The sequence below is a fragment of the Tyto alba genome, unplaced genomic scaffold, assembly GCF_018691265.1.
Source record: "Tyto alba isolate M040663 unplaced genomic scaffold, T.alba_DEE_v4.0 Super-Scaffold_1, whole genome shotgun sequence".
NCBI classification, from domain to species: Eukaryota; Metazoa; Chordata; class Aves; order Strigiformes; family Tytonidae; genus Tyto; species Tyto alba.
Window position 1 is genome coordinate 23247857 of NW_024881261.1, and position 16666 is coordinate 23264522.

General features: G+C 49.0%; 1 protein-coding gene across 2 annotated transcripts in view; it reads right to left on the minus strand.

The window, feature by feature from the left end:
* The window catches only part of PDLIM1 (PDZ and LIM domain 1), a 45920-nt gene extending 31057 nt beyond the window's left edge, over positions 1-14863 (minus strand). The window contains exons 1-2 of one of the 2 annotated variants that reach the window (XM_042804285.1): positions 14697-14863; positions 2430-2581 (exon numbers count right to left, since the gene is read on the minus strand). In XM_042804285.1, the coding sequence (XP_042660219.1) occupies positions 2430-2497 (68 nt within the window). In that variant the 5' untranslated portion in view covers positions 2498-2581; positions 14697-14863. Of the gene's footprint in view, positions 1-2429; positions 2582-14285; positions 14438-14696 lie in introns of those variants that run through there. The other variant, XM_042804186.1, reaches the window with a different exon arrangement.
* Between the last annotated feature and the right edge of the window lie 1803 nt (positions 14864-16666).

Sequence of the window (16666 nt, forward strand, 5' to 3'; positions counted from 1 at the left end):
TACAGTCAAGCCTTACTGACAGAGTTTGGCCCACCAAGGTTCAGGAAGCCCAAGCCACACCACTTGGCCAAGTGGCACTCATTTTGTCAGGTGCCTTCCACCCTCTCCACCTCCATAGCAATGCTCGTCCCTTCTTCACAGAGGAGGGCTGACCACTGACCCCTAGTCCATTTTCCTCATTCATTTCCTCTACCCTAAATTGACCAGGAAGATGAAGCATGGGCTCCAATTGTTTTAAAATGTCTTCTCCGTCACCTCACTAGGCCTCTTCTCAAGATCTTTCATTTTAAGTTCTTGGCCTTAGACTGCAAAGTAAAGAAGGGCTCCAGCATCGGCAACAAAGAACACATAGCATTTCTGACCACCAAGTCCAGCTACATTTGGGACAACACAGTTACAGGGACCCAGAGACAGCTGGGCACTAGGGATAAAATATTCTCAACAGAGGGCAACCAGGAAAGACCACATGACACACACTGCTATCTTCTGGCATTAAAGAAAAGCTTTCTCCTCTGAGAAAGCCTCCTGCAGTATCATATTCCCCAATACAAACACATCTCTAGCAGCTATCAAGTCTCCAAACAAGTAAGCAATTTGTCCCTAAGAACAACTTTACTCCCAAAGAAGGAGGAGGACCAAAGACTTAAAGACCCCAAGAATCATCTAAAATAGATTTTACATAGTGCAACTGGTAGTAATATCAAACCCTAAAGCAGGCAAGTAGTCAGATCACCGTTTTCACATCCTTGCCATCTTGACACTCTCCTTGGCCATTCTGAGAGCAGTACTCATCGATCAGTACAGCAGCAGAAGCATCCAACACACACCTATGCTACCTCATTGAAAGGGGGTGTTGAAAAAGAGCTGGGCTGTACTAACTCAAAGCCCCTGCATGGTTTTATCTGGCTGCACATTCAGCTAAAAATCTCTTCCTGGGCAGCTTCCACACCCAAAGCCAATGAAACATTCATGGAGTAGCTATAAAGTTAACAACTTTGTAATTAACAGTAGCAAACACATTTTACAGACTCAATGATCTGTAAGAGTGAGCTCACCTACAGGCTGCAAGAGCCCTTGCCTCCACCTCCTCTCTCCCAGCCAGAACCACATGGCACTGGTTTTCTGTGTCAAGCAGCTGGGTATTTCAGAGAGGAAAAGGAGTACTCCTTTGCAGGAAGATCACAGGCTGCCAAGTTAGAGGCCAGTATGAGAAACTCTGGGGCTAACAAGCTGCTGCAGTGATCACCACCCACTCCCACTGCCTGCACTGCTCCATCCTTTCCTCTATGAATTCCGTCAGTGAGTTGTCAGGCTTTTTCTGGCCAAGACCTATCACTTCTTCCTGAACTGGGAAATGCGTGCTGAACTCCTGACATTGTCCAAGCTATGGTAAAAGACTTCTGTTTATCACAGAAAAGCCCTGAACAACTGAACTACTGTGTCATTTAAGGCATGCTTTTGCACTCCTTCTGAAAGCACTTCCCCTGCATCTGCCATGAAGCTGATGGATGATCGCTCTGGGGGAAGGTGGCCACAGGAAAAACTCACTCCAGAGCAACTAGAAATGCCACGCTGCATCTACCATCTGACTTCAAAAAGTGCTGGTACCCACAGCTGCAAGTCAAACCAAGAGAAAGGATAAATCCCCAGCACCTTCAAAAACCCAGGCTCCAGTTATTTTAAGAAGCAATGGGTCAATGCAAAGCAGACCCCTGCCTTCCCAGCCTCCATTTATTCCCTTTACAAAAATGGCCCAAGAACAAAGCATGGCTGGGGAAAAGAACAAAGCTGTCCGTTGTTCTGCAGTTCAAGTGGGTGGGATGGCTGAAGCCAGCCCATGCTCTACACTGGTGACAGAGACCATGGCTCATCTGTCACCTTCCTTTAGTTCTTCAGGACCTGGAGAGACTGATGCCTGATCAACAGCTTGATGCAACCTGGGTCATAACTGTTTAGCACTGTCAGTGCTGTTTGATCAAGAAGCTCCAAAATGTACAACCTTTGAGTCTGTGAATGGCAGAAACTAGGCAATTAATAGCTTGGACAACAGACAATCATATATTTTAAGTGCTAAATTAGTGCAACAGGAAGAAAGGTCATCTCAGGTTGTACCGTCTCCACTATGAGTGGAGTTTTCATGAGACCTGTCTTTGATTTCTTGCTGCCAGGAGCCACAGAATAGGCTGACAGACTGCCACAAATTATTAGCCAATTTCTCACCAGGAAAAGTGTTTTCATAAGGTCAAAGTGCAGCAAATGCAAGCAGCATTAGGATTAAAGGCTGAAATGCAGTTCCCTGTCGCTATCCAGTGCCTGGCCAGACAAATTAAACAAACCAGCCATAGAGGTCTGCTGTCAAACCAAAACACAGCTACTGCCCACCCCACATCCCTCCTCCTCCCCGTCCCCAGTCTCACTCAGCAACATACCTGCTGACCGTCAGAGTTAGTTCGTCTGCACAACCCTTGATTTTATTCTGCGCCTCCAGGTGCGTCATGTTATCTGTGTTCACTCCATCAATGGCTATGATCTGGTCTCCTATACACAAGTTGGCTATTGCAGCTTTGCTACCTGGAGTCACCTAAGAGAAAACAAAAAGAGTGAATGGACTTTCTAGGGAGCAGCTTTCCACAGCAACATCTGAAAAACAGTCGAAGCACTCGGGGCTTCTCTCACTCATACCTGGAAGCAAATAGATGAAAACTAATGAAAGTAAATTTTCAACAGAAATCTATCTGGATCAGGGTCTCTTAGATACTCCTGAGTATTAGTTAGGGGCAGGATTCTGTTTTAGCACTCACAGATAGAAATTTGGGGAGGGAACAACAAATAAATAAAAACTGTATTTTCACTCAAGGCAATTGGCTTCATGCTAGGGAGCAAAAACATACAGAAAGCAACTCTGTTCCTTGCTGGACAGAGAAGTGCTCTCTGAAACAGAAGCTGTTGAGGACTGCCAGGAAGTCCGAGCCTCTAGGAACAGAGGTGACAGGAAAGAGTATTGCAGTCATTGTAATACAGTCAACACCAATCAAACACCTTAGTCTGCATCACAATCTCATTTGCTTCCTTCCTTGGAAGAAAGGTTTGGGCTCAAGATTTTTGACTGCTTCTTTAGCTGTAATAAACTGGTTTTGCCCAGGAACAGCTGCAACAGATGGTCACTGACTTCAGCAAGATCTATACCAAAGCAGTGCTTGATCTAGCAAGCAGACTGGAAGGGAGAAGGGCATCAGAAACTTTATCTTTAAAATACCATCTGACAATACTTTCTGAAAAAGTAGAAGCACCATTCCCCATCCTGACCACAGCTCACCATGACACATTCTGTAATATTACATCCCCCTCTCCTCTCCATGTGTGGTGCTTTGCTTCCACTGCACTGCTAAAGAGGTGCTGTGCTCTGCCTGAGAAATGACTGATGGGAAGCAGCTTGACAAAATCTCACTGAGATCCCAGACAGAAGACACTATGCAGCAATGCCATGAGTATGCTACTCCTCATGAAAAAGAAGGTCCAAGCTAAAACTTGGCATTTCCAAGCAAATCAACTAAATGGCTCATTCATTTTTCCCTACTTCTGCTAAAGAGGTGTCATCTTAACAACAGACACCTCTGTGGGCCAGAATTATTGCCAGAGCAGGGGGTGAAGAACATCACATTTGTTTGCGGCTTTTGCAAACACTACATAAGATTTTGTGCAGTTTTAATGACTTTGTGGAAGAAGCATAATGATTACTGTGGGCTTTCATCAATTATTTAATAGGCAGAGGAAATGAGAAGGGTGGACTGCTCCCAGACACCAGTACAGATTAAAACATGCCTTGCAGCTGAGACATACCTCATTTATGAGTCCATTGCAACTGGTATTCATTCTACACATTCATGCTAGGTTTCAGCATGCTGGAAAGCAGCTGAGCAAACCCAGCAGAGCTGTCAGACATAAATAAACATTGTTCATAAGATTTAGAGAGTCCTCCTAATGTGGGATTGGATGGCAAATCATTCCCCCTAGGGAAACATTCACCTCCTAGAGGTGTCACACATTAGCTGGAATCACCCCTTTCCCTAGTGGGATATTTTCCCTAACAAGAAGGAAGATCACAAGATGCTTTTCTTTTTTCACCTCTCTATTAGGATACTATTTCATGGAAAAGGGAAAGATGCAGGTGTGTATTGCAGATGTCCAAGGTTGGCCAAGGTACGCAGCATTAACCCAAAGACCTTCAGATGGGTCAACCAAATAATGCCTGTCTACCTGCTCACCATTTTTAATGCTGCAAGCAGGCTACAAACTGACAGGGGAAGTGCTAATGAAAAGACCAGACAAGCCACAAGATGGATATAGAAAATCTGCTTTAAATCTGAAGATCATCACCTCCCAAGATGCAGCCTCCATCTGACTGGTGGCCTACTATACCCACCAAGTTCAGCCTGCTGCTGCTCCACTGGATCCATTGCCTTGAGAGTACCTTCACGTAAACCTCGTGACAGGGACAGCTAGCAGCCATGAAGAAATCTTGAGCACTGAAAGTCACCCACAGTCCAACCAGATTTGGGAACTGCCATTTTAGAAACCAGGAAACAGATCCCTAAAGACATCATAACACCAGAGGGAGACACATTGTGGGTCCTCCTCTGGTCGCTGGGCCTTGACCAAGAGACTTGGTTTTTTGGTGCCTCTATTTCCTCCACTACCTAAGGAGGGAGAAGAGCACATTACTCACACCTGAGAGGAGCACTGAGCTCAGCACACTATGAACATGATTCATTTTTGATCAGACAAGACTGTCAGAGGATCAAAAATAACTGATTAACACCGCTGCTGGAACACTTCCAGAGGCTTGGCTGTACAGCTTGCATTTAAAGACTAATAATCTACACAGCATGTGGCAGGCTGCTAGAAGTGATCCTGTACCAGAAGAAGCAGCCAAGCTGGAGTAGCCTGGGACACTGAAATACTGAAGCCTCCTGAAAAAACCCCAAGAGCCACTGGGATGAGTGAGTAGCATTCACAGCAACATCTCAGCGCTTTGCCAGTGCTTGCAGTGTCATGCTCCCTTTCTGTGTCCACTTCAGAGGAATGTGAAATGTGAGTTCGATTCTCCATCAGATAGCACAAGGGCTATTACATCCACTCAAGTACCATACAAACCTTTCCCCTAAGGGGAAGCTACAAGGATACACAGTAATGGAAAAGATAAGTGAATTTATCAAAAGGAAACATGTTTTTAAATCCAGTTTCTTCAGTTCTGGAAACTACTTGCCCTGAAATGCAACTTCACACCAACTGCTCCCCTGCAACATCCAGCTCGTACTCCCTGCCAGTACTTCTCATAGCAAACATGACTGCACAAGGGCACCGTACTGCAGGGAACCCATCCCCCATCCTTTTAGGATGATTAATAGCTACTAATAACATTCCCTTCCCCCCTCGTGGTAAGGTCTGGGCTTATCTCAGTGCTGTCAATGCTGCTTCTGAGATTTGCTCACCTACCAGTTAAGTCAGGAAAACAAAAAGCACTTCTGTTAATAAGTGAGGGGCAAAAAGCTGCCACTTGGAAGCCCCTTTCCTGTTTTTATTTTTAATCACAGCTCCCCCTGGTCCATGGGGAGCATGGCCCCAGTAGGGGCAGGTGTGTGGCTGGGAGGGCAGGCAGAGGCGCTCAGAGCACTGACAGCTACCAGCCAGCTTATACAACCCAACCAAAAAGATTCCAAAAATGAACAAAAGCTTTCAGGCTCACAGGCATACAGTAAATGTTGCACTGCCTGAAACTGCTTTGCTCCTGCTCCCTTCTCAGGTGACTTAAATCTCCGTACCAGCCTCTCTCCCTCCCCTCTTGACCTGCAGGAGCTGAGGGGATGGCAGGCAGTGCCTTGCACAGGCAGGTGACCCAATACAGCTGCACTTCTGCATGGGAAGGCAATGAGGGCTGAAAGATGCTGTAAGGAACAAAACCTGCAAACACAACTTTGCACAAGTTATGTCTCATGCAAAGACATAGGCTCTTGTCTCCTTCAAAACAGCTCCTTGACTGACTTGAGCTCCTCCCATCAGGGTCGAGTAGCCACTGGCAGAGGGGACATGGGCTGCATCACAGGGCCCCAGGAGCCCCCCCAGCTCTAGGGACACTATCATTGGGCAAATAAAGCTCTGCACACCTTGTAATGTCATGCCCAAGGGCTTCCTTTGGAAAGGAGCCATGCCCTACCTGGTGGTGATTGCTCCCAGGCAATTGTGTAACACCTCGCCATTAGGTCATTTCACAGTTGAACAGACAATGCCCAGACATGCTGAGCAGCACTGCTTCATATTGTATCCAAAATAGGTCCCAGAGCTCACCAGAGTGTGCCTGTGGCAATGCTCTGTTTGGCTGGCGTCTCTGTGTAAGAAATCTGGGCTACTACAGAAGTAATGTAGATATTTATAACCAGACATATCAAACTAGGTCCCTGATACCAGCTCAGACACATTTGCCAGCATATGGAAGAAATAAGTAATCCCCGTAATCAGTGGGCTTGATCATACACTCTTCATGCATACAAAGCTCAGTGTAGTAGATAATGGTTTAGACCAGTTAAAGGCTTGGACCCCTCTTTTTAAAGAGGTCCCACTGATTCAGGGTTGGTATGGATAGAAGAAAAACATAATTTTCTTACACTACAAAGTGAAGCTTTGTGTACATGTGCATGTGTGCACACGCATACACAGACACACACACATATATATATAAAGCTCTGCAATCACAAAGAGGGTAGAAAAATTATCTGTCTCCCTTCACCTTCCCTGCACACACACCTTGGGCTTCACCTTGCCAATACCACCAGGACTTTGCACAAAGTTCAGATTTCTGTCTCCCAGGTGGTTTGCCTGCGATTGTCCCCTTGCATAGGTGGCCAGGCAGCAAACGAAGGACTGTGTTATGACATGTCAAGTCTTCAACTAGTCTTTGGGCAAGTGTGTTTACAATAGAAAACACTGATTTAGCAGAGGGAATGAGACATATTTGGCTGCTTACCCAGCTCCCAGGCCCTCTTTATAAAACTTCTGTCTGTCCCAGAGCTAGCCAAACACAGCCACGTTTTACATTTAATGCAATTACCTCCATACACGCTACCTAATAAGCTTTGCAGTCACTGGGCAGGGATATATGGTGACTTTTTTCTTTCTGCAGGCAAGGATCCAAGAGGCAACAGTGGGTATATTAAGTGAAGCAAATGAGAGGGAGGAAGGGTGGGAAGCATTTCTATGAAAAGCAGCATAACACAGCTCTGTATGAGTCAAGATAGATGGGTGGGTCTAAAATTCATTCAATTCTTTCTGGCCTTCTCCCCCCATCCATTCAGGCATACTACTTGCTCACTCCATTAGCCCTTCAGTTTCTCGCAGACCCTACAGCCTCTGGCACTAGCCATCACTCCACACCTAGACACACATCGAAAGAAGTGATGGAGAGATAAGAAATGAGAAAATTAACATCAGCCAATAAATGATCTGGATAAACAGCACCTATCTGAGCTTGAGAGGAAAACCTAGATGCATCTTTGCTGGACTGAACAGACATGCAGCAACATACTTCTAAGGCCACTAGTGACAACTAGACATCTCTGACATTCAGTTTAATCATCCCCACCCACACACACTGCTCTTTTACCATGAGTAATGTCCTCAGCGCTGGAGTATTATGCTAAGCAGCCACAGTTTCTCCCAGCAAAAGCATGCAGCTGGGTCAGCAGAGATCAGAGGCTATGAGAAAATTCAGGCAAGCACGTTCCCCACCCGTTCTCTTTAGGGTAGGAGGAACAACAGGCCAGTTCCTTACAACCAGATCCAGGAGATTTTCTTCCCAAGCTGTTCCCGCTCCCTGCACCATCACGGTCCAACACTGCCGCAGCCCAAAGCTCACGGCTGCTGTGCCAGCCCAGACCACACCATCACCAGGAGAGAAGGAGAAGAGGGACATGCTGCTAGCTGGTGAAACCCCTGAGCACCAGCCCACCCTGGTGGGGTCTGGGCTTCCACTGGACAAGCCCCTGTGGCAGCCCAGCTCACCCTCACCTTCCTGCCTATTCCTGACAGCTAGATGAGTATTATTAACACAGAAAAGGCATTAGACACATCATAGAGGGCTCACCTCAGGAAAGCAGTGTAAAAAGTCACAGGTGAGATGATTTGCTCAGAACCTCAAGGGGCACTCAAGGAGCTACTCAGTCCCACAGCTTGTTTTGCAACATGCCTCACATTGAAAAAAAAAAAACTATAAAGACTTCTTACAAGATGTCAGAAACATTACACAGAGCTGTTCATCAGCTGAGCCTTTCCTGATGTTTTATTTCATCCTCTAAATAAAACAACATGTCCAGTAATCAGCAACCATCTAAGATACTGTGTCACTGTCGAGAACAACATCAGTTGTTTATGCAGTTAAGACCTCCTTTAATTTCCCTGTTTATAGTGAGAAAAAAAAAAAAAAAATCCACTTGGTGCAGCTAGTTTGATGTTGCATCCTTGAAACCCAAAGCATTTTACAAGCCAAATACGTCTTGATAGACAAAGTGATTTTTTGAGGGTGAAAGGTACAAAGAAGCTTGCAACCATGCATAACTTAAAATCTGGGAACAAGCAGATCAGGGAACAAAAAGGACTCTCTTTCTCCCAAGAAGTCCAATATTTACCTTTCCCAACTTAAGTTCTGGGGCTTAAAGCTCTCACGTAAGATTAGGGCTGGTACACTGCCTCCTGATGTGGAGGCTCTCTTTAGGTTCTTTGGAGAGCTCATCAAGGACAAGGTGGGTCAGATGTTGCCAAAAGAAATGATGCTGGACTCAAAGAGGTACAGAGAAAAGGGTGCTCCAAAGTTTGGTGACATCAAGCTGCTGCATAACCCACGGCAAATTGGTCTGAAAAGGTGAACTGCAGAAAGTATAACTCTGGCTCATAAGAGAGGCAAGGGTATTGCTCCTGCACATAACTCTGGTAGAAGGTGTTTGATGAGCATCCTAGTTCTTTTAAATGTTTTTTTCTAAAGATAAAACTGCCCCCCCCCCCCCCCCCCCCCCGACTCAGGAAACAGGGCTGGAAACAATCAAGCCCATTTCTTGCTCCAAAGCATTCGGTCTTTCCTGCAAGAAAACTCTCCTGCTTTCTACTTGCTACAATTAAGGACAATTTCTTCTCATCCAAACCTGGCAGTCAGGGAAATCAGCAGAGTCCTTTCCTCTCCTCACCAGCCATTTCTGTCTTTGAAGCACAGGCTTGTCCAGCCCCAGCAGCTGCCTGGGAAGCTGCCAGGCTTCTCAATGACTTCAAAGTCCATAGGGGCATTACTAGGGATGAGAACCTCTGCTCTCCATAACCCATGCACTCAGACAGACCATACAGAACTTGCTGCAGCAGCAAAGGCACAAGGCACCATGCCGTCCTTTAGACATCGACCCAGCTGCTTGTGGAGGGCCAGAAGCTCTTGGCAGGTGACCCTAATGACCAGTGTCCCACAGGCACTGATCAGCTGTCTAGCTATGGAGCAGCTCTGCCAGACACCACAGGCAGCATGGCACGGCACAGCACGGCACGGCTGGTGCTGCCACAGCCCCCACCCAGGCCAGCAGCCAGGAGCAGCAGCGCAAGAGAAAACATCAGTGCAGAAAACAAAGCCACGTTCACCTTTCTGTAAACACCAGCAGCTTTCCCCAGCTGGCTCCTTCTGCCCATCCAGCCTCAGAACAGGAGCCAGGCACAACACCAGTATTTGCGGTTGCGGGCAGGAAAGCTGGACCAGGCAGCAGAGCAATTGCAGCCATAGGTGTGCACAGCAGGGATCGGCCGAGACTCTCTGGGCCGAGGAGGAAAGCCAGCCCAACCCTAAATCCTATCACATCCACCGCGCCCCATGCTTCCTTTGGCAGAGGCATTTCAGCTCCCCTCTGGGCACAGAGGCCTTCCCATCCAAGCCCCTGCTCTCTCTGCGTCTCACACCATAGCCACAGGTTCTTCTTCTTTCCACCTGGGGATGAGGCTGCAGCCCAGCTCCTGAAGCAGACACTTGAGCCACACAGCTGGGCCCTGGCATGCTCCAGAGGGAGGATGGTCTCCACCCATCCACTGCCATGGGCATCCCGCTGAGCCCTCAGCCTCCAGAGATGTAGGGTGTCCCACACCACTTTCTCTCACCAGTGGCTCTGGGATGTCTTTGCTCAGCTGCTTCCTAATGGGGCGACCGGGTGGTGTCTTTTCACACCATGGGATTCAGTCCCATGCTGAGTTTCAGACCTTCAAGTCCAGTTTTATCACTAAGTCAAGTTTTAAGTTTATAGAGCTGGTTCAGAGGGCCATGCTTAAAAAAACCCAAACACCTAGAAGATACCCAATTATCTTCAGATTCTGTACTGGCTATAAATCCTGAGCTTTTACAATACCATGAATAGGTAAAACATCAGACTAAACAGGGATGAATTCATGTTACTGTGGTCAAAATCAGCAACAAGCGTAATGTTGGGATTTCATCTTTTTAATGTATTTGCAGAACTGGACTGTCCTGAAACTGCTTTTTCATTGGGAAGATGCTCAGTTTCATGATATAACGTTTGGTTTCACAGACTCTGACAGACACCCCTCCTTAACAGGGCTGGGAGGTTTTTGACATGACAACATGTAGGGCAACACTCCCCTCTGTCCGTATTTTGGGTCAGACATTCAAGATCACTGCATCACTACCACAAACATCATCTCAAGAACAAGGTTTATCAAACAGCTCCATGTATATATTCAACTGGAAACAGAAATCCCAAATGTTTATCAAAATCAAATGCAACCAAACAGGAAACAGCTCATATTACCTGAGGGATAGAGGGGGATGGGGTCTATCAACTGCACTGCTTTTCAGCCAGCTCCACTTTATCATCTCTCCTCACGCACCACATTGCTTGCTTCCTCCACCAGCTCCACCAATCTCACTGGGATTTAACTGGGAACTACCCTGTGCATAGGGCAGCTTTATGAACACTATTATCCTGCAGCATGTCCATCTACAACTCAGAAAGAGCTTTTCTCCAATTCTACCCCATTGACACGCTGCACGGTATCATCTGAAGAGTGATAAAGTCAAGGGTCTTTCCTACCCCTGTAAGCCTGGATTCAGCAGGCTTTGGTTTAGGGTTCATTACACTGATCAACACAAGTTTTTTTTCTGAATAAAGTGTCCACCACAACCCTAGAGTTTTTAAAAGAAAATGTAAACCAGAAACATCTGTGACACATCTCTCTGAATGAGACGAGACAAGAAAGACATTTCTGATGTGAAATCACCACACTTGGCTCTCACCAAGAAGACCCGTCCGACACAACCAGGAAATCAGAAGCATCCGCATGAGAAGATGCTCATGAAGTATTTGAACTGAAAGCAGTTCTGAACACATAGTTCAAGTGGAAAGCGGGGTAGATAAGAGCAGTTGTCGAAATACCATAATTTTTCATCTGTTGCTCTCCTAAGGCACAACTGGCCACTGGTGCTATGCAGCAGCTGCCAGCCAGAAGCTCTCGCCAGGCTGCTCTGCTGGCACCAGTGCTCCTCAACCTTCTTGGTCCTGGGACTGCATCGCGAAACTCCAATGACTCCCCCCTGGGAACAAGCTGCCTTGGCAACTCAGATGGTGCTGCCTCCCACCAGCATGACCAGGATAAACCCTCCCTAAATCAGAGGGGAGCTTGAGTAGCCAAAAGCCACTACTAAAGAGCTGAGGCACAATGGTGATGAAGACAAGCTCAGGAGCTCCCCATCGGGACAATGTGGCCAGAAGTCAAATCTCCAACCCCTGGCAGGCAATGCAGGCTGAATTTAGACACCTTGGTTCAGAGCTGCAAGACAGCCAGGTCAGGGCCATGACTAGATGGGTGCCTCTCTCCTGGCATCCTGCTGTGTCAGCACACACCTGGAGCGGCAGGGTGACCCCATCAGTGCATTAATGAGATGGGCAGTCCTGGATAAGGCAGAGCCAGGCTCCACTGACCCCACTGGAGGGGACTTGTCTCCCCCCTAGCACACCTGAATTGCCACACTTGCAGCTGGCAGTGGTAGGACGATCCCCGGTGCAATCAAGGATGCACACCCAGCCTGGGGCGGGCAGTCCAGCCCTGTGCACCACTGCTAATGGCACTCCCCATGAGCATGTCCGTGCCATGGACACACAACCTACATGTTGCAACACAAAGTAAACACGTAACAGTGCCAGGGAGGGGACAGCTGCATCCTCCTCTGCTTGCAGGGTGATGCTCTCACCCCAGGCCACAGCCTCTCTACCCTCTCATTCCCCACAGATAGCTGCCCCCCACCTCACACCTTGGTGAGACCAGGGCCCTCATAAGCCTTGGCAGATGCCAGTCCTACAGCCATAGCATGCCCCAGCCTGTGAGGGGAGGAGGGCTCCGTGCCCAAAAAGCTGTCTGGTCAGAGCACAGGTACCAAATGCAGTAAGGCAAATGAAGTTATGGGACTATAAGGTCATCGCACAACGAGGATCAGACTCTAAAAAAGGCCAAAACTAGACCAGATCTTTTTTTTACATGGTGAACAGGGAACTCTGAGAGTTCTGTTCCTGAGCCAAGGGGACAAACCCATAAGCCTTAGGAGCGAATCACAGGAAAGATTAATGGCTTGAAGTCTTGGAAGGGAAATTAAAAATGTCAGAGGGGCCACACAAGAAAGCCGTGATAAGAGCTGCCAATTGTCATCATTTACGTCACCACCACCAGAGAGGCTATTTTATTACATTTTAATCTTCAGGGTCACAATTTTTCATGAGGTGGTTATTTTTGCCACTTTGCTGATCTATGTCCCTTGGTATGTGCCCACAAGCATTGACAAAGGCAACCGAGGAGAAGAGGTAAGAGCAGCGAGGTAGGACTTCAGACATGCTTCTGCCCAGAGCCTTCACTGGAAGGAAATGGCAACAATTACCATAACAATGAAGTAAATATCCCTTCCTTTACGCTAAAGCTGCTTTCATGTCCAAAAAAATGCTTTAGAAGAATGAGGCATTATTACTGTAATTGAAAGAGATTACATAGAAAATTGATAACTCCTCCCGAACCCCCCACCCCGGGTTTGACAGCACTCACCAGCTCTGCTAGTCCCAGAGCTGGCAGCATCCCCTGTGGTGCTGGGGGTCCTTTAGTCAGAGGGACCCCATGGCAGGAGGTATTAAAAAAAAAAAAATCCCAAACTTCACCAGCCTGTTCTTCTTTAAAGGCAGTTCACAAAAGTTCAAGTCCTTATATGTCCCACTTCCAGCAGCTCTTCCTCACCTGGAGCCCACAGGGACTTCAAACTTGAGCAAAGGTGTTGGCAGAAGCCAGAGCCCAGTGCTGCCAGCAGCTCGCTGGATGCCTCTGGTTTTGCAGGGGGATTGCTGGAAATTGGAGCAATTCCTTCTCCCCTGGCAGGAGGCCACCAGCCAGCCCCGTCCACACCAAGCCACGAAGGGACAGGGAGTTTGGGGTTTATTGCCCCCATGCTGGAAGAGCTGGGCACGCGTGCCCTTGCTTTCTGTGGGGTCTGCAGCGAGCAGCTCGGGGCAGGGCCCAGGTCCCTGCGAGGAGCAGCCGGGCAGGCACAGCGGGGCGGGAGCACCTGGGTGCAGGTGGGTACGTGGACAGGAAAGCGACATAGTCTGAACCCAACCCTGACATTTACAGGCAAACTCTGGAGCACAGGAGGGCAAATTAAGTTACATCGCTAAAAATGTCTGGATTTAAGTGTCATTTCCTAACTAATTTTTCTTTAAGTGGGAGTAAAAGGACTTACAACAAAAACAGGCAGAGGCACTTAACGTAAGTTAGTATGGTTTCTGTAAACAAAGGCTTTTCTTTTAACTATAGATGGCAAGCAAAAGCAGGGGAGCATTCGCACCCCCCCAGTGCAACTGTGCCCCATAGGATGGGCTGCAAAACCCAAATTACAGGCTGGTGGGAGCAGAGGGGATTCCCTCTGACTGCGGTATGGGGTTTGCTACGCACAGACTGAGATGGGGAGTCGGTAAGAAGCAAAGACCCTAGTCAAAGTCAGGTTAAGGGGCTCCGTGGGCCGCCACGGATTTCTCCATAAACATTAAAAAAAAACAGACAAACAAACAACTGGTGGGGAAGAAAAGACCAGGACCCCATCACCACCACGGCTGCGTCACCAACCCTGCCTTTGTCCCACCAGCCACCTGCCAGCCCTCGCCTCCCCCGGCCCCGCCAGCCCCGGCCCCCAGCACCGCCCGCCCCCCCGGGCCGCCGCGCCCTACCCGGGAGATGGTGAGGGGCTGCTCGAAGTCCCGGCCGCCCACCAGGCGGAAACCCCAGGGCCCGGGGCCCGGCAATACGATGCGGTGTGTCCCCATGTGCGCGGCTTCAGCTCCCGGGACGCCCGCCAGCCCCGCCGCCTGCCCCGGCCCGGCCCGGCCCGCCCCCGGCCCGCCCCGCCGCCGCCGGCCCCTCCCCGGGGCTGCCGGGCCCCGCCGCCGGGCTGGCTGTCCCGCCCCGGGGGGCAGAGCTCCCCGGGCACCGCCGGGGGGCTGCCGCCGCCTCCAGCAGGAGCCCGGCCCGCCGCGCTGCGGGGGGAAACCCTCCCGAGGGAGGGCCGCGGAGCCGAGCCGCTGCCGGAGGGCGAGAATTTCGGCGTTAGGAAACGGGGAGCGTCTCACGGGCCGCCTTACCCCCACCCGGCAGGACGGCTGCAGAGCAAACCGCCGGCAGGGCTGCCCCGGTGCGGCATCTCCCAGGTGAACGCGGCCCGGCCTGGTGTGATGTTAACTCTGAAGCCTAATGGAGGCGATGGAGATAAGCGCCATTCCCAGCCGGAATCTGATTAGCTAGGGCGGAGCCTGGGAAGGGTATTACCTTTCCCCTAATTTAGATGTAATTTGATACGGCTTTAGGCAGTTTTGTTTATCTCTAGCCCCTTAGGGGTGGTACCGCGAGCAAAAGAAGGAATTATTCTATACCAGTTTATCAGCTAACCTCCTTTGCTGTGATTCAGGAAAAAACAGTTGTTCTGGTTGCATGTTGAGCCACCACCGATCTGCTGCTGAAGCTGGGATTCAGCCATGGCCAGGGAGCACGGAGCAGTCAGCAAGTGGGGATGAGGTGGGTCACCCAGGTGCTGGCCCTGCAAGACATGGCCACAAATGATCCCTTCGCAAGGCACACCCTTGCCTCTGCAATCCCCTTGCTTGGCTTCCTCCTTTTTCCTGCATTAACTTGTCATTTCATGGCTTATTTCCTTCAGGACGACATGCATCCACACTACTAATCTCATCTCTATCAGCAGTAGTTCTTGCACTGCATTGTTACCCATCTCCTGGCAGTGAAGCAAGTGACACCGAGATCTCCTTTCCTCCCAGGTGTGAGGGAATTCCAGAGGGCTGTGACACACCGATGAGCCCTCTTCCCCTCTCCGCACACTCAGCTTCTGCAGTCACAAATGCATTGCTAGCTTGTTCCTTACCAAATATGTTAGGATAGAGAGTGACATCAGTAAATATTAGTAGCTAAAGATGAGTCTCTTTCTCCCCTCCCTGGCCAGGGCACTGTAAAGCAAGAGCTAGCAATGCCAGTGATTGCAGCAAAGCGGTGGCCAGGCTGTAAAGCAACCTGCAAAACAGAAAAATGGGCTTATGTCTGCGTGCTTTCTAAGGACATGTAAAATAGCTGGAGGCTTTTGCTGTTATGTTAGTTTGGGTTTAGGACTGGCTTGTTTATACTTTGACTTCCTGAAATCATTGTGAATGCAGCCACGACATGTATCTGTCTGCCTGACCATCCGGTCGCATCACCGCAGTGTTTAAATCTGCTGCCCAATTTTGGTTCAGCCCGAGGTGGAGGTCTCAAGAAGTTAAAACTCCTCGTGAAAGATGAGCCTTGGGCACAGCCCTGCACAGGCAGCATGCAGGAGCCAGGTGTGTGGAGGTGCAGGGCGTGCTTTTGTGGTACTTGTGTGTTACTGAGCCCACCCAAGCAGCTCAGCTCTGCCCGTCCCTTGCTCTGCTCCTGCCAGGACTGTTCCTTTACATGAGGCTCACTCAAAAAGCCCCAGCTAGCTCTCCTGCTGCAGGGCTGGGGGATGTGATGTGTTCACCACAGACCTTGCACAAACCCCTTGAATTAGTGCTGCAGCCATACCTGCCCGGCCAGACTGCAGCTACCACAGAAGTCAGTGTCTTATGGATTTTGACCTGAGTCAGGGTTAAAAAGGCACGTGTAAACCCAACATCAACTGACATCCCTTCCCACAGAGGTTGGCATTTGGAGTTTTTTGTCCTATTTAACCTGTGTGGTCTTCTCATCTGAGAATCACAAAGACCCTTTGTAAAACGGTGGACTGAGGTGTGCTTCTGTACTCCCAGGTCTGCACGAATGCCACACCAACTGCACCCTGACCCCATGTTACAGTGAGATCTGGATGTAAACCAGCTTTTTCTCTGCTTTTATACCTTGGTTTCTTTGAGAAAAAGTCACAGCCTGCCTATGGCTCAGGAGGGAGAATGCGTGAGCTCAGGCCAAGTCATGAGGTGGATCCTCAGGTGCAGGACACTTGGAAAACTCACGGTGGACACTTCCTGCTCAGTATGGAGACAACCAAAGAGCCACAGATGGGCATTAGTACAAAAGTGCATTGCTACGGGAA